General features: G+C 40.9%; 1 protein-coding gene across 1 annotated transcript in view; it reads right to left on the bottom strand.

The window, feature by feature from the left end:
- The window catches only part of NYAP2 (neuronal tyrosine-phosphorylated phosphoinositide-3-kinase adaptor 2), a 212,275-nt gene that overhangs the window by 22,986 nt on the left and 165,634 nt on the right, over nt 1-23,655 (bottom strand). Inside the window, exon 5 of the mRNA XM_090269185.1 lies at nt 9,094-9,197. Coding sequence (XP_090125311.1) covers nt 9,094-9,197 — 104 coding nt within the window. The remainder of the gene's footprint in view (nt 1-9,093; nt 9,198-23,655) is intronic.

The following is a 23,655-nucleotide window of genomic DNA, read 5'->3' as shown; positions in this document are numbered from 1 at the left end:
TCTGTGGATGCTCTCGGTAAATGCTGACCTTGTCCACAAACTTATCCTGTGTCTCAGCATCTTCTCTCCTGGCCCTGGCAGATAACAGCTTCTTACGCAGCCTTGACATTCTCATCACACCTATTCATACTTGAACTCAAATAGGAGAGGAAGTTGTGTTAGAGAGCAGGAGGCATTTCTGAAAAGGCACCCTTAGTTCATTTTTGCTCACTTTGCTTCAAAATCACGCGAGATCTACAAGCTAAGAAGAAATGCCAGCTAGACTCCCTGTTATACAGTAAATAACTGGGTGTCTACTTTTCTATTTGGAGAAGAAATAATAAAGTAATAATATCAAGTGTACCAAGGAGGGGGTAGGAGAAACTGTTCTGTCTCAAACGATGGCAATAAGAACATGCACTATCTAGAGAATTTTAAAGTCACTAATAAAACAGACTAAAAATCTGTCTTGGTATTATTACCACAAGCTAGTAATTTCCACACAAGGTCAGTGATACTGCATGGGTGGAACCAACGCTCTATGCCCACCCCTTTGGGAATATCATTGAGCAGAAGGACTCCCTCATTTAGGATTTTTCCAAGCAGAAAAAGTTGAATTTTTGGAAGAAGGGAAAGTGAGAAGGGAAAGGAGAAAGAAGTATTATTTTTCTAGCAGGTAATGCCTACCTAGGACTTTATGTACACATGTGTCTAATCCTCAACAACAACAATGGAAGGCAGATAGTGCTGCCTCATTTGACAGATAGAAAAGCAGACTTTGAAAAATTGAAAAAGGACTTCTGGCCAAGGTGGAGGTGTAGACAGACACGCTGTGTCTCCCTCCACAACTAAGAAGAAATACAATTACCTCAAAACTAGAAACAACCAGAAGTTTGAGAAAATAAAACTGTATGGAAGTCCAGCAAACAAAGATATAAAGAAGAAATATTTATCCAGACAGGTAGGAGGGGCGGAGCCTGGGAGGAGAGGATGCAGTGTGGTGGCAGTGGCAGTGGCGGTGGCAGCAGCAGGCCAGCAGAAAGTGCAGTCACACGTTTTAAAGTCAGGAGGGACACCTGGGGAGCGTTCCCAGCTCCTCACCAGACCTAGCAGCTCACGGGCCCAGCACTGGGAAAAGTCAAGCCTCATTGCCTTTGACTGTGCAGACCAGTGGGGGTTGGGGTGGAGGCAGAAACTGTCAGTCTCTCAGCAGAGTCTGCTTATTTAAAGGGCCTCCATGGTCCTGAAATGTCTGCAGACCCACCCACTCTGGGAACGATGGCAAGCGCAACAGCTAGAGAGGTGCTAGTTCCATACAGAAGTGGGAGAGGTGCCTGGAAAAGGGTGAGTGCTGGGCAGGTGGCATTGTTCCCTCTCGGACACCTTTACCCCACATACAGCGCCACAACGTGGTGAAACATGTCACCCTGTACTGATGAATCCCTAAGGCTCTGCGCCTTACAACATAACAGGAGCAACAGCTCTACCTGGGACACAGAGGAAAACAAACACAGGAGCCTGTCAGAATGAGGAGACAGAGAAGTATGGCCCAAAAGGGAAAATGAATCAAGGTTCCAGTGGGAGAATTAAGTGACGAGGAGATAGCCAACTGAACAGATGAGGAGATAGACAACCTAACAGATGCAGAATTCAAAACACTGGTGATAAAGATGCTCACAGGCTTGACAGAGATGCTTGAGTATGGCAAATGCATAAGAGAAGAAGTGAAGGCTATGCTAAATGAAACGAAGAAAAATCCACACAAAACCAATGGTGAAGGGAAGGAAACCGGGGTTCAAATAAATGATTTGGAACATAAAGAAGATAAAAATAGTCAACCAGTGCGGAATGAGGAGGCAAGAATTGAAAAAAATGAGAAAAACTTCACAAATTTTGTGAAGGAGATGGACATACAGGTCCAGGAAACACGGAGGGTCCCAGGTGAGCTGGACCCAGAGGGGACCACACCAGGACTCATCATGATTGAGATGCCAAATGTGAAAGAAAAAGAGAGTCCTGGGGGCAGCAAGAAAGAGGCGGAGAGTTGCCTACAGGGGGGTGCCTATAGGAATATCAGCTGATTTCTCAGAGGACACTTTGCAGGCAGGAAGGGACTGGCAAGCAGTATTCAATGTGATGAAAGGCAACCTGCAACCAGGATTACTCTATCCAGCAAGGCTATCATTTGGAATGGAAGGGCAGGTGAAGTGCTTTCCAGATAAGGTAAAGCTAAAGGAGTTCATTATCACTAAGCCATCATTATATGAAATGTCAAAGGGACTTACTTAAGAAAAAGAAGATTAAAACTATAAACGCTAAAATGATAACAAACTCACAACTATCAACAACTGAATCTAAAAAATAAAAACGAAACCCAACTAAGCAAACCAGAATAGGAACAGAATCATAGGTATGGGGGTCATTTGGAGGGTTATCAGCTGTGAGGGGGGAGGGGGAGAAATGGGGATATGGTACAGGGATTAAAAAGCATAAACAATTGGTTCAAAATAGGCAGGGGGGAGTTAAGAATAGTATAGGAAAGGGTGAAGTCAAAGAACTTATATGCATGACCCATGGAAATGAACTAAGGGGAGATTGCTGGAGGGAAGAGGGGTACTGGTCAGGGAGGGGAAAAGCGGAAAAATATCGGGGCAACTGTAATAGCATAATCAATAAAATATACTTAAAAAAGAATCTTATTCAAAAAAAAAAGTTGAAGAATGTATGCAGGGTCACACAGCTAATAGCCGGTGGAGCCAGGATTCTGATAGAAGCGTTACTTCCTCTGAATCTCACGTGTTATTGAGCTGAGTAGTTAAGATGGCAGACTTTGGTATTCAGTAGGCACAGAGCGTGGACAAGGTGCGTAAGGTCCCTTTGGAGTCCTCAGTTGTGGTGTGGGATGATACCTGTGCCCACGGGGCAGGACAGGACAGTGGAGCACACCTCCGATGAGGTGGGGGAGCCCTCAGCAGGTCCTGGCACGTGGTTTTCATCACGCAGACTTCATTGAAGGACCCTAAAGAAACTTGTATCCCTTCCACGTGTTAACAGGCGCTGGAGTCTACACTTAAGCCACTGCACACCTTCACCTATGGCCCTGGCGGGTTAGCTGACAACTCAGATGCTGAGGAAAGGGACAAGTTCAGGTTTGGAGATGGCAGCAAAGACAGAGGCAGCACACCCACACGGTCTGTTTGTCCCCATCTCCACTCCTATTTGTCAACTGGCTTAAGACTTCTTAGAAAACATCCTCTTGTTTATTACGCTCTACTTCCTACATCAGAGAAGGAAAACTCTGACTCCAAAAAACCTCCGCTGCCTTGCGGCATACCTCTTCAGGGGAAAGGCTAAGGGAGTAAACCCCGACAGAAAATCCGGAGCCGGAGTCCCTAAGGCGGTTCGACGTTGTAGTCAACACCGGCAACTCCTGCGGCGCACCTGAAGCCAAGCTGTATTGACTCCGTCTTTCCCTTGGACCCTTCAGCTGCGAAGAGAGGGGGGGTCTGCTGCATGGGCAACAGCAGACCCTCCATATCACCCTGCCCAGGCTCTGTAGCTTCAGCTTCACTGGAGAGGACACTCCAGCGTCATCGCAAGATGTCGATTCAGCACGGGAGGAGAGAGATACCGTGTCACTCCCGAGTCGGACTGCACAGCCATTCTCGGCGGTGCAGATAGACTCTTAAGAAGCTACACCATCGTCTCTCGAGACGGACGACTGCCGACGACTTCCTACTTCTAAGGAAAAAATGGCAAGGTTCTTTGGGGGGGGGGTGGCAATGAGGGAAAAGGGATGGTTTGCTTAATTTCATTCTACTCAGTATTGGAATTATTGAGAGACTAGTCACGAGGCTACTGGTCTTTAAAAGGTAATACAACTATTCTACCACTTGAAGTCTATAAAAGTTAACAAACACACAATGCCCAAATAATATGTCAGAATTCCTCAGCCCATGCTGTAGTCGGTTCTGAAAAGTCATCTGAGTTTCTGAATTCTTGGCATGCAAGCACACATCAAATAATGCCCACATCTCCTCATCCATATTACTGGGTTTAGCTGCTATTTAAAGCTAATAACAAAACCTTATTTCTTCTTTTAATGTGCCACTAATTATAGAAAGCTCCACAAAGTACTAAAGTCTCACAATTTTAAAAACCAACTGTACAGGACTGTTCAGAGCTCGCATAAGGGGGTGCTTTTCGTTGGTTGGATGGTTGGCTGGTTTGGCACCTGCATTATTTTAATGCAACTCTGCCATCATACGTTATAATAAGTGAATATAACCAACCCATTTGTAACATGAATTTATTCCTTATTACACAGGGAGGGCTAGACCTAATTTCTTTGGTAAATACCATTCCTATACAAATAACTATAGTTTCTTTGTAATATCATCTTTGTGAACATACCACTTTATTTTACAACTTGAAGGTAGTTCAGATAAACCCTTCTCTGCCATATTACTGACATTACATTGTAAACTTTGCGACGTTTTGCACATCACCCAGTTGGGGTTTTTCATCCTTGCAAAGACTTGTCAGGTTAACTTCTATGCAGAATGAAAACAATGGAAGTCACTTGAAAGTCCATTGCATAGCCTGTGTGTTGAGAAACTCTATGTTAAGAAAGTGAGTTCAGCTTCTGCTGATTGGCTGTGTGTTCTGTTTCTGCTTTTACCCCCGATTTCCATGATCTGCTATAACCCTGAGCATATGATCAAGTCAGTTGAGTAAAGTGACAAATGCCTTGCAGACCATTCTCTCACTTTAGGCCTGAGAGGAGGACCTGGAACGTCACAGAGGCTCCACAACAACTGTAATATTTGCAGAGCACTTGAACAAGGGATGGTAGAAGAGGGACCTCTTGAATACATTATATCCTGCTCTCTTCTCTTCTTGGCACTGCTTTCTCCCTCCATCACCAAACCTTAAGTTCCTCGTGGAAACATCCAGTAACATATATACAACTGATCAGATGAAACCTTGTGTTGCCTGTGCTCCAGGTCTGCTAAGTTTAGAGCTGGACTATGGCGTGCATAATCTTAGCAAAACAAGTCATATCTATAATAACAGGAGCATGGGACTGCTAAAGAGAACTTACATGTGAAGTTTCTATGTTCTCTTTTAAAATCCTCACCCAAGAATATATTTTTATTGATTCTAGAGGCAGAGGAAGGGAGCAGGTGGGGAGAGAAAGAGAGAGAGGGAGAAACATCAATCAGTTGCCTCCCATATGCACCCTTGTTGGGTGGGGTACGTGCTCTCACTGGGGATTGACTCCTCAAACCTTTGGCGTATGCGACAATGTTCCTACCAACCAAGCCACCCCGCCGGGGCAGAAGCTTCTCTGTTCTTAATAATTGGTTCTGTGTCTCTACTTGATCCCATGCATTGAATGTGAAATTAGGTAAGAACACATTCCGTAAGGCTACATTATTCAGAGGTGTGGGCAAACATTGGAGAGATGAAATTAGAATTCCTGTCTATGTCTTTCAGTATTTGTGTTAATATACTGTCTCTCTTTGTCTTCGGTCTTCCTCATGCTCTCCAGGCTCCTACAAGTTTTATGTGCAAATGCCCTGACTTTCTGGAAAGTTAAGTGGAAGCCCAGAACTCACACGGGCCCTGAGAAAGAGCCGTGGTCTTCAGAGCCTTCTCAAAATTTTAAGGCAGAGTATACCTGATCCCGTGGGATAAATCAAAACATCCCACTGTTGTAGAGATACTAAGAACTAAGGAAAGGGACAAAATCAGGTTGTGTGAGAAAATTTTTTTCAGGCATTATGACAAATGCCCAGCTAGGCAGCTGTGTTGCAATATAATTCCAAGGAAATGCCACCTTTCCTCAATGGCCCATGTCTCCTTCATTTACTCAGGAGTAAACTAATAAAGAACAAATGTGTTTTCCACTTCTCTGAGTTTTAGATAGAGAGTATTATGATTTGAGGAGCAATCTATAAATGCTTTAGAACTTGTCCTCTTTCCTGAATTTTTTATTTCTTTTACAGATTATGAAGTTTCACTAAGATGAGATTATAGATTTCTACAAATCTTGTGCCTGCAGTAGTGACCTGAAGCTAAGGCAGATGCACTAGGGACCCCGGACCCCTGTGTGGGTCAGTCAGCAACTACTGTCTCTAGAGCAGTGGTTCTCAACCTGTGGGTCGCGACCCCTTTGGGGGTTGAACAACCCTTTCACAGGGGTCGCCTAAGATCATTGGAAAATGCATATATATTACATATTGTTTTTGTGATTAATCACTATGCTTTAGTTATGGTTGGGGGGGTCACCACAACATGAGGAACTGTATTAAAGGGTCACAGCATTAGGAAGGTTGAGAGCCACTGCTCTAGAGGCTTTGGGAAGGACAATCATCATTCTCCTAGTCTCCTCAGTGACTGTCAGTCGTTACTGGTCACCTCTGTGCATGTCTGCTGGAACCAGGTCAGGTGGTTCTGCTCATTCCTCCTGCCATCCTTCTTAGCAAGCTCTCATTATGACATGAGATGATAGGTGAAAAACTTGAACTGAAAAGAGATTAGATGCGAGAAAGCTGAAAGAAAACAATTCCTTCTCTGTGATCAGTCGTGATGTGGCAGAAATGGCTCCACCTTCCTAAAGCCAGATTCCTCAGCAGATTAACACTGCCAGAATTAGTTCAGGGGCCAGTGATTGCTTTTGTTTTCAATAAATCATAGAGTTTCCTAATAATTTACTAGTAAGAAGTCTGTTAATCTGCTATTAAGCATTCTGAGTTATAATAATCACTGGGAATCCTGGCATTGAAAAAACTGCTAAAAAAGTGACGAGGGTGATTGTTTTCTTGTTTGACAACACTAGGTCTTCCATATTCCGACTGGTGTATCAATATTCACTCTTAGGTTCGACATGTTTAGCTATCTTTCGCCATTGCCTTGGGTTACTGAGCAAAGGGCAGTATCATCCTGGGAGTCATTTAAAGAGACATCTCAGATAAGAGCAAGGGATTAGGTGAGAGGTGAGAAGAGGATCCACCTTAGTTCAATGAAAAGTCGTAGGAATGCAGAGCAAGGTTCCTATGAGGCACGTTTACCATGCTGGCTTCAGGATACAGGGCCAGGTGAAGAGCGCAACCCTCTCAAGCCACAGAAGAGAGACTCAGAGACCAGCCTGCTAATTCGGAGCCCTTACAGCCTGTCTACAGTAGGAACATGGGACAACATGTCTGCCATTCAAAGAAGAAAATAACAGCGTATAAGCAATGTAAGGAGTTTTCTCATGTTGCTATAATTCTGAAGAATGAAGAACATCCCATCAGGCAAAGAGCAAGGGTTGATAATTATAAAGGCACAATGATTGCATCTTTTTTCTGTTATAGAACTTTAGTCCAAGAGCCTGCTTTCACGGAGATTTACAGGGGCTCAGGGTGAAACAAAGATAATTTATTTATAAAGATAATTAGGAAAAAATAACAAAGAACACAAAACCTCTCTATGACACCAAGAGTTATGCAAGATGCATGTCCTTGGAAAATTGACTGTAGAATGCAATCCTCTGCCAGTTAGCAAAAATTCTACCCTTTCTGTATTCACTTTTTAAACATTAAAAAATTGGTAAATGTGATATTTTTGCAGTAGTTTCCATCAACTAAGATGGCAGTTTATCTTAGGATAATTGTGTTATTTATTTATTAATTTATTGTCTTGTTGTTTCTACATCTTTTATACCCCAAAAGTGTTTGAGCTGGAAGCATTTAGTTACGAAGGCATTTAACATTTTAAATTAAGAGACAAGAAATTCTGAAGGACACTTGAGATGCTCTTGACAGAAGCTTCTCATCTCTGGTGTTTGATTCATAAACCAAATCCTGTGCACAGTTAAGTGAGATCAAAACACTAAAAACTCCATTGCTCCCATTAGAAAAAAATGCAATTATTTTGCTTAGTTATATTTTTTAATTAGCTTGACATTTTAAATAATTAGTGAATATGTAATTTGATCATCATAAATGGACAGGTCTCATGGAGGTTTCATCCCTAGTTTTATAATTTACTATTTCAGAAGGGTTTTATGAATGCAAAGATTAAAGCTGGGGAGCAGAGACCTACCACTTCAGGATGATAATATCCTGTTTCACACCAATAAGAATTAAGGGTTGAAAAATTAAGTCAAAGTATTATACTTCTATGAGATGAGTTACAGATAGTAACATGTAGTAATTTTTCCCCCTAATAAATCCCCCACACACAACCATGTACCCAAATGAATATCAGAGCAACATATTATACTGTGAAGGATTAAATCACATTTTAGCTTATGCCTTTATTTTTTCTCTTTTCTTCAGGTGATCATAGAGATCTCATTTACCATGCATGAAGACTTACATCCCCTTTCTGAGGACATTTCTGGTATTATTGGAATAAGAGGAAAATGCCATTTATTTAAAGATTACCTTATTATTCTACAGTTTTTGGTAAGTATCTTGATTATCTCATACGTCAATCTGTCTTTATGGCCTAAAGAAGACGAGCTGCCACGTTCAGTCCAAATCAGTGGGCATATGAATATTTATAAGGACATCAATATTCACAGTGTCTTATAATCATGCTCCAAGGTAAATAAAAAAAGTAAAATGGCCACAGATATTACAGTATAATAGGATAAGAGCTAAAAGATATGTACAAATTCATTGACAAGATTTGCGTGTCATAGACAAAACATTTAAAAGGAAATCTACATAAAACAAAGTAGATAAATTTATCAAATGTTGATAAATTTTCAGAGACAGTATAAAAGTACACAGAACATAGAAGAGAGAAAGAATTTTTGAAAATAACCGCTCAGCCAATACATATAGTACAGGTTTACTACATTTACGTTACAGGAGGATGGAAACCAGAGACACGAACGGTTTGGTAACAGCAAAGAAAGCCTCACCCAGTTCCGGGGGAGAAGGACCCCCCTTTTTGGATGAGAACACAGACTGCCGCTCTCCTCCCCCCTCCCATCCACACAGAGAAAAAGGAAAGCAATGCAGACGTCGTCTAACAGCGACACAGGACAGACAGGTGGAAGCGTTTGGCATGTTGCATCACACGAAGTCAATCACGATTGGCTAACGTTGATGGTACCTGGCTCTGCTGCAGGTCACTGGCTTGCCTGAGAGGCGTAACGGACGGAGGGGGCACCCCGGACGTGGACGCAGACCGGCCCAGCTTGCAGCTTACTTTCGGTTCTGCGGACAAGGGACAAAGAAGGACCAACCGTTAGCGGAGCAAAGTCGGCCGTGATGACATGGCTCGCAGGCTCCTGCCTTATCTGGCTGGGGGCCCTTTCAATGCACCAAACAGTTCCGACATCTGCTGGTCACTGGCGGGTGATCTAACAGTGTCCTAGAAGATGACCCTAAAACAGGGGCTTTATTTGAAGATGAGCTCCTGGCAATGAAGAACAAATCACGGAAGTCTAAGGCCTTATTCCCTTGCATATGTTTCCCCAACGTTGGTTAATTCCTACAGGGTGATTACTGGAACACCACCACCCCATTAGGGGAAAAAGTAAGTGACGTCACAATTTCTGGTGCTTTATTTTCATCTCCGGTCCGTAGTAGGGCTCCTAACTCCTAAAAGTCTTTTTCACCCTCTCCAAATTTTACTCCTCTTCCCTCCCTCTCTTTCTTCTTTTCTTTCTCCTCCTTCTTTCTTTTTCTTATTTTTAACTCTATATCATTGCGCTTGTGCTGACTACTTTCCTTAGGTTTTCAATGTAACTTTTCACTTATCTCGATTTGTTTTAAATTTTATAACCATCCTCTAAGACTTTTGCGCTCTTTCATAATAATAGTATTTTTCAGAATTAAAAGCATTGCTCAAGCTCTTCCTCCGTTTAAGGAGCCCAAATGAGCCGCCCAGGCCTCTGATAAGATACTTTGAAGATTAGAATTTGGGGATGGACATAGATCACTTTATTCAAGAAACAGAATTTAGAGTAAACAGTGAATGTTGGTTTTCAGATATACTTGAAGATATTTGATAAAGGAGAGGAAAAGAAGACTTTTTATTAAATTCAAAATCTCCGTTTTAATTACAAACTTTTATCTTAAGTGTTAGTCTGGAGTTCCAGGTATATTCCAGCTTCGCTTGGAGCTACACTTAAATCATCTCGAATCTCAACGACACTCCTTGTAATCACAGAGCTAGCTATAAATGCTCCCGGTTTACAAAGGAGAAACCTGAGCATTGCTGTGGGCATGAGATCTAATGAGGGAGACCGCATAGTCGGGAGGCTGTTCTTGCCTTGTGGTCCCGGAAGGGGCTGTGCCTGAATCCCTCATTGGGCAGGTCAACCATTCATTCACCTTCCACCCACAAATATTCCCAGAGCCGCTCTGGGAAGCAGGGGTCTCATGTCTGCAGAAGCGATGAGTGCAGGGACCCTTGTGACAGTGGGTCAGGGGAAGGAACTTGAAGCTCTGGCTTTTAATGAGAACCATTTTTTTTTTTTCTGAAAGAAATGAATGATGTGAGCCTAGTGCTTTAAGAAAGAGATCTGACAATACATATTTGTTGACAACCATAAATTTGAGCTTTCAAGCAAAAATTAAAATTTTGAAAAAACTTGCATCCACCATTGTGAGCTTGACTGTATCCTAAGACTTATACTTAAAGGACTTTTCTTATGAGACCAGTGGTGATATTAAGGAGTGCACTGTATTGGTTTTTATAAAAAACATGTCAACATATGGAAGATTTGCATGACTTAGTGAACCAATGTTTTCTAAAAACATGATGTTATAAATCATGTATGGGTAAAAGATCCATTTAAAGTTCAAGATAGACTGCTGGATTTAATGTAACAGAGCATTATGAGTTTATTGATATGTAACTAACTTTTACAAAACTGCTATTTGTTGACTTTTGGAGGATATTAAAGAAGAATATTTACAACTATAGCACAAGGCTATTCAAATATTTCTTTTTTTCAACTACATATATGTATGAGGCCAGTTCTCCTCCATATATTTTAACTAAAGCAACATATCACAATAGATCAAATCCAAAGTAGATATGAGAACCCATGTTCCACTGACTCAGACATTATATGTACAAAAATGTAAAACAATGTCAATCAGCTCACCATTTCTTACAGTTTTGGAAAATACAGTTATTTTTTGTAAAAGATGTTATTTATATTAATACACAATGGTTTTATTTTTAATGAATAATTTTTAATTCTCAATTTTAATTTATAATATGATAAATGTTGTTATTCTTAACCAACATAAAGGAAAGCTGTTTGGGGTTCTCAATAATTTTTAAGAACATAGGAGGTCCTAAGACTAAAGAGTTTGAGAACTGTTGATTTATAAGCTCTGAGTCCCCAACAGTTCTCTTAAAAAGGTAATGTTTTATATAGTTAATTTGCCAGTGGAGTACTTAAAAAAAATCAAAACATGAAAGTACCAGGTTGAAAACTCCAAGGAATTAGGGAGCCACCAGTTAGGAAATTTTCCCCTGAAAAACCTCCAGGGTAATGTCCAGGAAAAGCTACTACCTACGCGTGAGACCTGATGAAAGCCACGAAAATTCTCAAGGCACTTTTTCAACATTTGTAATAAGAAGCAAGCACCAAAGTTCATTCACTGCTTGTTTAATATTCAAAAGTGAAACCTGCTGGAATAGATGAAATGACCTCAAAAGTACTCTTGACTGCTCATGAGTTAGTTTACTACGGTTACTGCTTTTACTCTTCTGGCCTGATTTTTATGCTTCAATTTTGTAACAATGTCAATAGATCTTGCATAACTCAAGTTTTCTATTTGCTAAAATGTTTGGTAAAATTTTGGTTGTAAGTAGTCAATAACTACAAGTATTTATTTAAAAATAAAATTCAGGAGGGATAATGGTCATCTTCCATTTTTGCCTCTCCAGAATCCATTTACCCTCATTCTGGAATAGAAGTTTGAATTTCCTTTGGAGAACAATCCCACCAGTAATATCAGCTCTTATGACTCCCCAGTAGGGGCTGCCACCAACTCCACCTCCAGAAGTGGCCAAGTGACTAAGATCTGTCCAATCATTCTGTCCCGTTGGCCCCACGGATTGGTTCAGGAATGGACATGTGACCCAAGTCAGTCTATGAGAACTACCTTCATACTTTTTCTGGAGCTTTGCATGAGAGCTGCGGAATCCCCATCACTTACCAATTGAATGCCAATGGGCAGTTTGCTTGATCTCTCTAAGGTTCAGTTTGTTCACAGATAAAACGGGAGGAATAAAGGTGCCTACTTTATGAAATTACTGTAAGTATTAAATAAGGTCATAAATGTAAAGATTTTACCTTATGTCATAAGTGACCAGCACGTACAATAATAAGGTCTCAAGAAACGTCAGTTGGTTTTATTATTTAAAGGCAGCTTGGATCTTCCAGCTCCTCCACTCGTGATATAATAAAGTCTAAATGGCTTTCTCTCAATGCTGTACGTGGCCCAGCTGACCCAGCAAGCCTCACTGGCAGGCTTGCCCCTGCCCCATAGAATTAAATTCTCTTAAAGCGCCACGCCTTCCTTTACTCTAGGATTTTACCCTGACGCTATACTCTGCTGGAGCATTTGTCTGTTTCCCTTCCCTTCCCTTCCCTCCTTTACTAAACTGTGTGTTCTGTGAGAACAGAATTATATGTCTGTCTCGTTCCTTTCTGTATTTCCCCTGAGTAACCTGATAACTGATTCTTGAGAAGGACTTGAAGTGTTTAGTGAATGAATTATTTTAAGCTGTAGTTTAAAGACTATAAAGCCATTGTAAAAATTAAATTATTTGTACATTTATTATTAATATAAACAACTTTCCCCCATTTCTTTATCTTTTCCAAGTTTCCAATAAAAAGGCAAAAATACATTGAGCAGTCTTGAACTGAACACTCAAAAAAATAATGGGGAAATTGCAGTGCCTATTTTGGACAGTAGATGGCAGTGAAAATATTATTTGACTTGTATTCTGGCCAATTTACAAGCTTCTGGAACTAGTCTCTGTAAAAGCCCAACATAAGTCAGAAAGAACCCCGCCCCCCCCCTTTTTTTGATAATGTCCTCTATGACTTTTCATAGAAACAGAGAGGTTGTTCTTTGTGGATACAGTGAGTGCAGCATACCCACAATACCTTTCCAAAGAAAGCCAACTACTGCCACCTAAGAGAAATGTTAGGGCGCACTCCTCCCAGATAAGGCAGAGGGTGGGGCCGCCTCCCCTGCAGTGAAAGACAGGAGAAGCTGTCAGGACAATCAAAACTCATGCCAGCCTGTTGGCACCATGTTTTCAAACATGACTTTTATTGAGAGGCGAGTAAGGTAAAGGCGCCTTGAGCATTATCTAAATTTTATGCCTGGTCTATTATTTTTCCCCAGTAGAATCAGAGAATAGTTGGAAATTAGTTACTGCCAAGTTGTATTTTTTGCCCAGTAGTTTTTCAGGGTATCTGTATAATATGCAATGTCTTTACTATACAAAGTTTAGTAGAAATTAAATTGAAGTTAACTAACTTTGCAAATCTGATCATATAAATTCTTAACTTAAAATCTATCATTAGTAACACACACACACACACACACACACACACGCACACACACACACATCATTTAATATCACCAAATTCCTTGACTCCAGACATCTTTCATAACTTTAAACAACCATTTTGCTAGAAAAACTATTGGAATAAGAATATACATGGTTTAGAGAAAAGTCTACAAATTACTGGACAACCAAGTCCAATCCCATTTTACTGAATCAGAGGCAAAAATGCGCTCTAGAGGTGAGGTCAAGTGCCGTCCTAGGCAGGTAGATATAAGCCCCGCGAGGGCAGAAGCCATCTGTCATACCCTCGTAGTGAGCTGTTCAATCAAATGTTCTTACACATCTGCTGGATGAGTAACTAACTGAACAAAGGAACAGCAAGCATGTATAACGTCACTATATTTTAGGGAAAAAAACAACCACATACATAACACGGTTGTTCGGGTGCTTGAAAATTAAATTTTAGATCTATCAGACATTCAGTTGTAAGCCTTTTCTCAGTGATAGGAATAGAGGAATTTCATGGCTAAGGAGTGGAGAAAACATTTCTTCTTTGGGTTTAAGAAGCTGGTTATTTGGGGCAGCATGTTATCTTTCTAATTCCATTTCCCTGGGTTTAGGATGGGAATACATTAACTGGCTTTGTAAATCTGATCCCTGAATTTAAAATCCCAGGAGTTCAGAACCCATGTCATTTTTAAGTAAGACCAGCATTACTGATGTTGCCAGCTCAGCCTGCGCCTTGTCCGGCTCTCAGCCCCCTCCCGGGCCACAGTCCCTGGCCCTCTGTCCTCCCGTCAGCGACTCTCCCAGGCACACTGGTCTCCCAGTTTAATGCCCCTCCTGGTCCACTCCCTTCATTGTTATTTCTCTAATTCACCCCAATTTAAGTTCCTGTGGCATCAAGATGTCCTATAACATGCTCAAGAAAGAGTGAGGTGTCATTTTCCCTGGGGGCTTTGGGGACAAATTAAAATTACATTTTTGACCTTTGTGATAATAGCAGCCTCCCCCACTAACATAGAACCAATGCTTGATAACTTTATACTGGAAAAAAAAGGTGAATAAATGAATGGATGAATAAATGAATAAATTTGTGATCACGGAGGTGGAAATAAGGAAACCCAACCTGGTCCAAGTATGGGAAGAGATCTGTACTAGGGGTGAGAAACCCCACATTCATTTCTTGATGCATCTACGACTTACCATTGAGTCTGGGCAATTTGCAGGATCCCCCAGGAGCTTCATTTTGGTCACCTAAATAATCAGATCACAACACCAGCCCAAAGATATCATTTTTTTATGAAGACAAAATGAGAGAGAGTGTGCTTATAAATACATTTTAAATGAAAGCGCATGGTATATAAATATAAGAAATTATTTTAAATGGGTCATAGATGATCCACAAAGGTGAAAAAGTTAAATTCCCTAATTCACATTAAGTGTAATTTGCCATAATCTTGGAGCAGCTTTTGTAATTATATTAGGGTCTGTTTTGTTTAAACTCGTATACTTAACTGTTAAATTGAACATAGTGGACTTTAGATGTGATCAGAAAACAGTGTGATTCTTTTCTTCCCACAAACCAATTCCAGAGCCTCAAACTCTCCATAATATCTGGTCTCTAGACTCCCAGCCTCTAGCCACTTTCTGAGGCAACAGATCAGAGTTCAGTTAGGACAACAAAATTCATTTTGATCACTTCCTTTGCAAGTTCTGCTTTTGTGGTCTAGCCTTTTGCGTTGGAATGCGAGTGTTAATTACCCACTGTTATTTTGTAATCAGCCTTTATAAAAACACACTTTGGTTAGTTAAAATGGTTAACTCACTTCAAGTCCTTTTTTTCTGGTTGTTTCTCAAAGCCCTACCACCAGGATCAGGGGAAATGCAAGTAACACAATTTCTCTGGTGAAGACACATCCTAGCAGGCAGAAGTCACGATTTCCCACAGAGAACTGAAAATGGGGCTGTCGGGGATATGGCTCACATGACCCCCAAAGACTCTCCAGATGAGAATTCTGCCATGTGTTTACTCCTAGAATTCAGAAAGGGAGAGTTAAACTCTGGAGTGTGAAAATAGTGAGCAGAACCTAGCAACGGGCTGTGTGGCCCAAGTTCCCCGAGGAAATAACCAAGCATCCCATTATAACTGGGAAGGAAGGCAGCTGTGGAGAACGGTCTGTCGCTGGGGCCTGAGCCCACTGCACTGAGTGACAGCCTGCAGGGTCATGGCCGCTGAGTCCAGGCTGAGTCCTATGGCTAATGTGGAGTAAGCAGGGAGTCAGTGAACCTCCTACAGTGAAGCCCAAATTACGGTGGGATCCTGAATTCTGCCAGGCTGGTTTATTGTTCCTGTTGCTTAATAAAAATGAATATAATAAGAGAACTCCGTCTCCATCACTGCACAGGCCCTCAGCGCTGGAACTCCGGCAGCTGAAAACGATGCTTTGGAAGGTGTGATAGTGAAGTCAAGATGGGAGAACAAATTTTTACTTCCACTTTTTGTTTTTCAGTGAGCCCGCTTTACTCATATGATAATAATAATAAAGCATTTTCACTGGAGAAAAAAACCAGCAAAATTCCAAAACACCATGGTATGCATATCAGTTAATTATTTTACACTATACCCAAACTCAACGCCTTGAAACGACACTCATCTAGTTTTGTTCATGGGTCATTTGGGTGGTTCTTCTAGTCTTGGTTGGACTCACTCATGCATCTGTGGTCAGCTGTGGGTCAAGTCAGTGTTTCTGGTAATCTGTACTGTGTTCTCTCATGTGGTTGGGGGGTGGCAAGATGAAGACTGGGGACTCTTGGCTTTGTTCCAGATGCATGTCATTCTTCAACAGGCTGCCTCAAGCTTGTTTACATGGTGGTGGAAGGGCTAGAGAAGACCAAGTGGAAGCATTCACCGCCTCCTGATGCGCAGAAGTGACACACGTTCACCTCTCTCTCATCCTATTGGTCCGCGGAAGACCCAAGGCCAGGCCAGGTGCAAGGGGTAGGAAATAGACCTTACTTCTCGGTAAGGAGCCGTGAAAGCGCATTGCAGAAGGTGAGAATGCAGGCAGAGGGGAGTAACTGGGATCGTTACTGCAACCATAGCATCCACAGAAGCCAGGCAGTGTGAAGAAATGGAAGAAAGAGCAGAGAGATATTTGGGAATTATGTAGCCACAGCAAAACGTTTAAAACTCACCAGGTTGTAGAAGCAAATCTTTTTCATCTATACACCAGTGAGTGAGCTGTAGGGAACACTGTCCCCCTCTTACGTGCCTGTCTCATATTCGTCATGCTAGTGTCAAAATTACTATTACTTTCTCCGGGAAGCCTGTTGAATTCCCTCCCTTTTTGCCAGACAATATATCATGCGATTGCACCCAACCTTTTTCCATCATAACATTTATGGTAATCTGTTGTTTCATATTCTGTCTTCACTGCTAGACTATGAGCTCTGGGAGTACAGTCTATTCTACATGGTTTACCCTGTACTCCCTGCACCCAAACACTAGCCCCTGCACAGAACAGAGTAGATTCTGTATAAATTTTTGTTAGAAAATAAACACAAAAGGGAATGAATGACTGAATCAATCAATGAATGAATGTCAACTGGGATAATTATTAAAGAAAATGTGTATATTTGCAGATATCAACACTTTCTTATGATTCCTGCCAACATGACTTTAAATTCCAAGCAGAACACGGACACTGTGAGAAATTAAGATTAATTTTTGATAACTGTGTATAATGCAGCAACCAAGTCTTAAAACCTGCACCTTATTATTTCTTCAAATTTCATAAATGCAGACTAAAGGGAGTTCCAAAACTGGCTGTCACACTGGTCTAAAATCTTTGTTGCACAAATACTATGTGTAGCTGAGAAAACCTTATATCATGTTTACAATGAACTGAACTTATGAAGGAAACATTCGCTTTGGTCCTAGAAAAAAAATCAGAGACATTTGCAGTAAAATTAAATGGGAACAGAATATACTTTGTTATAAATCAGCTTTGTACTAAGTGTTACTATGCATTTTTAAATTAAATCCTCATAATGACCTACACACTGAGGTTTCCTTTATCTTTTCTGTTAAGATAGAGGAACTGGGGCACAGCGGTGTTATATAGCTTCATGTCACAACTATCAAAGTACAGGAGTCCCTCTCCATATCATGGTTCACTTATCACGGCCTCACTGTATCGTGGGATTTTTAAAAATATTATATTTAATTATTTATCACAGGATTTTTGCAGTAGTGTACAGTAAATACTAAAATAAATGTAAGGTTCCTACTTCGCGGATTTTCACCTATCGTGAGGGGGGGTAGTCTAGAACGTAATACCTGCGGTAAGTGAGGGATCACTGTATTAATCTATTAACATTATCGTAAGGCATGGTTCACTTGCACTAAAAAGTTACATAGAAATATTACGGCTTGCCAGAATTATTGTCGTGAACACTGTTTCACAATTCCCAGCCCCGCTGCCCGATTTTACGCTGCTTTCCTGCTTTCCATTCCTCTAAACCTGTGCACATGGGACTCTTCTTGGATCTGAAGGGCTCACTCATAAATTTTGAGTTATGGCCTCCAGAAGGTTATTCAGCAAAGTTTGCTAGTCATCCCAGCATCACCTAATAAAGTACAATACGCTTCAGAATTTTCAAGAAGAATGCATCATTTTTATAAACCATCTGACAAAAATTCGGTTTTCAAAGTCTACGCTCTTGGACTCCATTGCAGTTCCCACTCCTGAATTTCAGTTTTCAGTGGCTTCTGTTAAGTAGTTCCCATTCTGCTAGATCTCCTTCCCAGGTTGCCCCTCTTAGGCCTTTGCTAACACCCTCACATCTCTGATTTCCCAATCTTCAAAGACATGACCAGAATGGGAGATGCAAATGTTTTAAGAACCATAGTTTGGGATATGGGTGTGCTAAGTTCCACGTAGAAGCAGGTCTGTGATCATCACCAGAAAAACACACCATGAAGTTTTTTTGCTGCAATTCTCTTATGATCTTTTCTGTATCAATTCTGCTCCACTTAAGGCCCAGCTTGAATGCCACTACTTAGAGCAAAAGTGTCTGTATTACTCCAAACCAGTGATTCTTTCAGCTCCACTGCAAAGGTATCTGCAAATGTATCCAGAATCATAATGAGGACTAGTGTTTATTTAATACTGTATTGTTTATCATACACCATCCTAAGTGTGTTCCTATGTTAGCTCACTTAATTCTCACTTTTTTATGAGTTAGGTACAATCATCCTCCATCTTTCATAGATGAAGTTCAGAGGGACTAAAGGACATGCCCAATGTCATCACTAATAAAAGAAATCAGGATTCAGATTTAAATACATATGTGTGGGATACCCAAACCTCTGTACTCAACAACTCTATGTATTATGCTTGATGTTTGCATTTATCATTAGTATAAAATTTACTAATGTGATGTGCAAGAAATGGCATATTTCTTTGTGTTTTTAAAATGAAATTCAACACATATCTGTTGTTCACCTCTCTGAACTTGTGAGCACACGACTCCTCTTGGATAAGAAGGGCTGACTCATGAAAGGAAGTGGAAATGCTTTTCTGATGTGTGTCATGAAAAGGCCCAGAACTTCAGAGAACAGAACATAGAAGATGGCCCTTCTAGTTCTCATCCCACATGGGTGAGCATAGGGTCCCTTGGTGTACAGAATTCCAAATTTTGGAGGTTGGAACTATAAAACAAAAACTCCAGTTTCACTGGAAGATGTGTGCAAATTCTGCTCCACCTGTCCTTCCTTCCAATTGGAGGCCAGACCGTTTTGCCAGCATCTGCAAATGTATCTCCCATGGAGGTCTTTGCTACTAATTATGGAGTGCCAGACCTTTGATCCTCTTTCAGAGTTAAGAAATGTCCCCTTGCCTCTTGACTATCAAAGGCTACGGGCATCTCTCTAATCCCCGCCCTTACTCTTAGCATCACCTTCTCAAGGAGCTGCAGTTTCTGAAAAGCAAAAGCAGGATGGGCAAGATGTTTACTGGCCCCTGCTGATTCTGCTATAAGCCAACGGCTCTGTTATTTAGGATCAGATTCATGCCTCCCCTGGTCATCACTTGATTTTACAAACCAGAAAGTGTAAATTGACAGCCTTTCAGTCTTATATGGCCAGAGGAAGCAAATTATTCAATTCAATTTTTTTTAATGAGCTATATTTAAAAATTAAGAGATTTCACATAATAGAAATTAAATCTGGGAATTCTGAGCATTTCTCATGGTGAGCATCAGCTGGCGCTGAGCAGCTTCTGTCCCCTAGAGATGTCCTCTGCTTTCCAGGTCACCTGCACTTCCATCCCTCAGTCCTGACATTTGTCAGTTTCCTATAGATTTTTCTTACAGTGGAGAAATATTTCTCCACACCCATGCCTCTAAAAAAATGTGAAAATATATCACTTAGGCCTTCAGGTTTCCAGGAAAAGGGGAAAATCATTTGCCTTGTGAACACAAAGGACATTCCTATGTATGGAATGTGCAAGCACAATGAACCTGCTCTGAAACGGGCACAGGTCCTAATGCACTCGCTCCCATTCCCTGCCTGTCTTGAAGGCACCTCCGTTATCATCCCACGGTGACCCTGCTCACCATGGCAGATACACACAAGGTTGTGCACCCAGAAACTGAGATCTTTTTGAGATTGTCTCATATGGGATGAAGCCATGGTCTTGAGTTTACTTCCCAAAATGCTCTTCAGTCAGGCTGGGTGGGCAGGACAAAACCAGGGGAGTGAGCTCAGCTTTTGTTCCCCTTTTTCATCCTGTATGGAAAGTCCTCTCGATGTATGTCTACTCAATAATAATAGTTTTAAAAGACCTGAAAATAATCTTCATTTAAGACTAAATGTCTCCTATCAAATCCTCCACCTTTTTTCAAGCCCATACTCATTTGCATGATATTAAATCTATAATAAATGGTAGAGATAGCACAGTGTATAACAATAAAAATAATACATTTAATGATAATCTGACTAATTTTTATTCAAGAGTTTTGTTTCATAATGAAGCCTAGGAAGCAGAGAAGCATATATAACCTATGGTGTGTGTACTTGTGGTGTGTATATGTGTGTGAGTGAGAGTGTTTATCTCCCCAAAACTATTACAGAGCTGGATACAAGCTGCTTGGAAACTACTTGCTGATTGACTCAGTGATTGGATTCTAAATTTTTGTCAACACCATACTTAGTTATATAATTTCCACTTCTCCCTGTTCTTTTCTTGAGCACTTGGGTCCCAGTCCTCCACTGCCTTCAATAATCACCCTCCAGGGAATCCCTGATTTGCTAAACAACTGTGACTCTAATAAAGGATCACAGCAACCAGTGACAATGTTAATTAGAATTGAGATCTGACATATTCATTTGTTTTACTTCAGCAATTCCCCTATTCCTCAAAAGAGCTGTTAAGAACAACTTTTTTAAGTGGCTAAACCACTTCTTGTAAAGTGCACATGTGTGTGTGTGAGTGAGTGAGAGAGAGAGAGGGAGAGAGAATGCGAGCACCAGAGATGAAGTTGACATACAGAGGGGGTGGGATTTATATATAAGAACCCCCTTTACCCCACTGTTAGCTGCGGAGCTGACTACCTCTGTTGTTTTTGGAGGAGGGTTATCCTTTGCAGCTCTAGTATATTCTGTTAGGAGATTAGTAGTAGTGGCCCAGGAACAAGGAGACAATAATGCATAGGAAGTATGAAGAGAAGAAGAAGAAAGAGTAAATACTGACTCATTCTCTTATGTTCCAAAAGAGCAAGTCTAAAACACTTTCTTCATGTAGTTATTTGTCCACTCTGGACAAAGGCTCTCTCATTTGTTTAAAACATCAAAGGTGAGCGAACTTCAGATAGTCTATTTCAGACATTTTGCTAGTGGAAGTATGGCATTTTTAGAATAGTTATTGGCACATATTAGGTTCTTTCCTTTCAGAGAAACAACAGCCAACTTTTTTTTTTTTTTTACCTTCAAAAGCGGTACAAGGGTAGACTCACTAGGTAGGAGTGCAGTGCTATATTTGGGAAGCGCTGACTCCCCAAAGTTCAGGTAATTGTAATGGTCACATCGATAGTTCTTTCAGATAAGAAACTCGAACTGGCACTGACATTGTAAGTGACTACTCATTGCCCCTGCCTTTCACATTTCTTTTAGTGTGGATACAGGAATGTCTTTATCAAAAATGTGGCAAACACCTTTCCTTCTGCCACCTTTGGTAACCACCTCCCTAATCTAAGGGGGAGAATGTGAGGGTCTACAGGCACTTATGTCTTCCCTCGTGGTCAGCAGACAGTTCACTACTGGACAAACAGCCGAAAGACTCAGGAAAACAGATTTCAATGCCATAAAGCCAAAGAGACACGTCAGGAGTTTTCCGTGGAAGAAAGTCAAAGTTTGCTATAAATTCCGTTTACACTTTGAATTTCTTGGAAGACTCATGTCACACTGTCACAGATACATAACCCGCTTTTATGCAACTTACTGAATGTTCAGTAAAAGTGAACTGTGGACCATCTCCTTGTCTCATATCCATTTATTTCCCAGTTTCTTCGTCCTTTGCCCACACTTAGAAACGTTGGGATTCTCCAAGGTCGAATCTCACTGCCCTTTTCCTCTGTTTCCTGTTGTCCTAGTTTAGAATCATCTAGTCTTATAGTTTTAAGCACTGCATGGTCTCTAGTCTCGATCTCTACTTCCACCAAATCTCTTCATCTGAAGACCTGGAACTCCAACTGTCTGCTATCTTCTCAAATAGATGCCCCAGAGCACATCCCACTTAACATAGTTACAACTTGAGTTCTGGCTTTCCCACCCAAACCCTGCTCCACGTCGCAAATTGACCATCTCTGTCTCAGCATATGCCCCTCCCCCAGCCCCCACTTCACTCCTGCTTGCAACTGTGGGGTCCTCCTGGATCTTGCATCGTGAAAACTGAATCACATTATACCTATGTTAAAAAAAATATGTAAATGACTACAAAATATCCACCACATAATGTTCAAAATCAAAACATGATGTGGCAGACACTGTCCGTTGCTTCTGCAATATCATACCTCCACCCTTTTCCCTGCAAAAAAAGACTTTTGATTTCATTTCTAGGTATCAGGCAGAGGTCCATTCATTTAAAGGAAAGAAGGGCCTTCTAGAAGCCCATGGAAATACCATTTCCTTTCACACCGTGATTGGTCCAGAGAACATGTTTCCAAGCTCTGAGCAACTAAATGAAAGGGAGAGTCTACAGGGGCATGATGCTCATAACTGTCATAGCCAGCTTGTTATCATGGGGAAAAAAGGGGGGTAGCAGGACAGGATTTAGAAGGATATAAAGTTCCCAGGTCTTCAATGACTCACTGAATAGTGACAAAGCATCTGAAGCTCCCTACCTCTACCTTCCGTTCTATGTAAGTCAACAAAGGTCATTATCACCTAAGCCACTGCTAATTGGTACTAAAATACAAGGCTCTTCAGGATTTTTACTATCTGGTCCCAACTACTTTGCAGTTTCTTCAGTCAACCTTCGCCCACCCTTCACATCAAATGCACCGAGTTCCACACATAACACTTTGGTTTCATCCAGAAGGCAGACTTTGTTCTGTCATCTTGCAAGCAGCTCTTGACTTTTCAAGCTCTAGTTCAAATGTCACATCCTTAATCAATTATTATTTAATCTAGCAAAAGCCCCTGATTGTCCCTTCCAGAATCATACCTCCCAAGAAAAGTAATTTCTTCTCTTCTGTTTTGCATATTATGTGAATATAATACTGTACATTATGTTGCAATGATCCCTCCATCTGTCTTGTACTTGACTTTGAGCACCTAAATGTGAGATATCTTATTTATCATTGTCTATTCTGATCCTAGAACAGTGGTGGTTACATAATAAACACTCAGGCAATGCTTTAATTTTCATAAAATATATCTTGGGTCACAGTAGCAGATATTGTGCATGTTTTTTTGTGGTTAGAACTGGCACAAATTTAGATAATTTTAAAAATTCTAATAATAAACCTAAAACTAATCACGAATCCTAACTGAATAGTGATGTTGACCTTTTGGGGGAGCATCTTTTTTTTCCTACAGAATAGTATCTGTTCCCTATGTTT

This window comes from Furipterus horrens, unplaced genomic scaffold (genome assembly GCF_987537825.1).
Source record: "Furipterus horrens unplaced genomic scaffold, mFurHor1.1.pri manual_scaffold_1, whole genome shotgun sequence".
Classification (NCBI taxonomy): Eukaryota; Metazoa; Chordata; class Mammalia; order Chiroptera; family Furipteridae; genus Furipterus; species Furipterus horrens.
The sequence above is the reverse complement of the archived record's forward strand: the minus strand, read 5'-3'. Positions and strand labels throughout refer to the sequence as shown.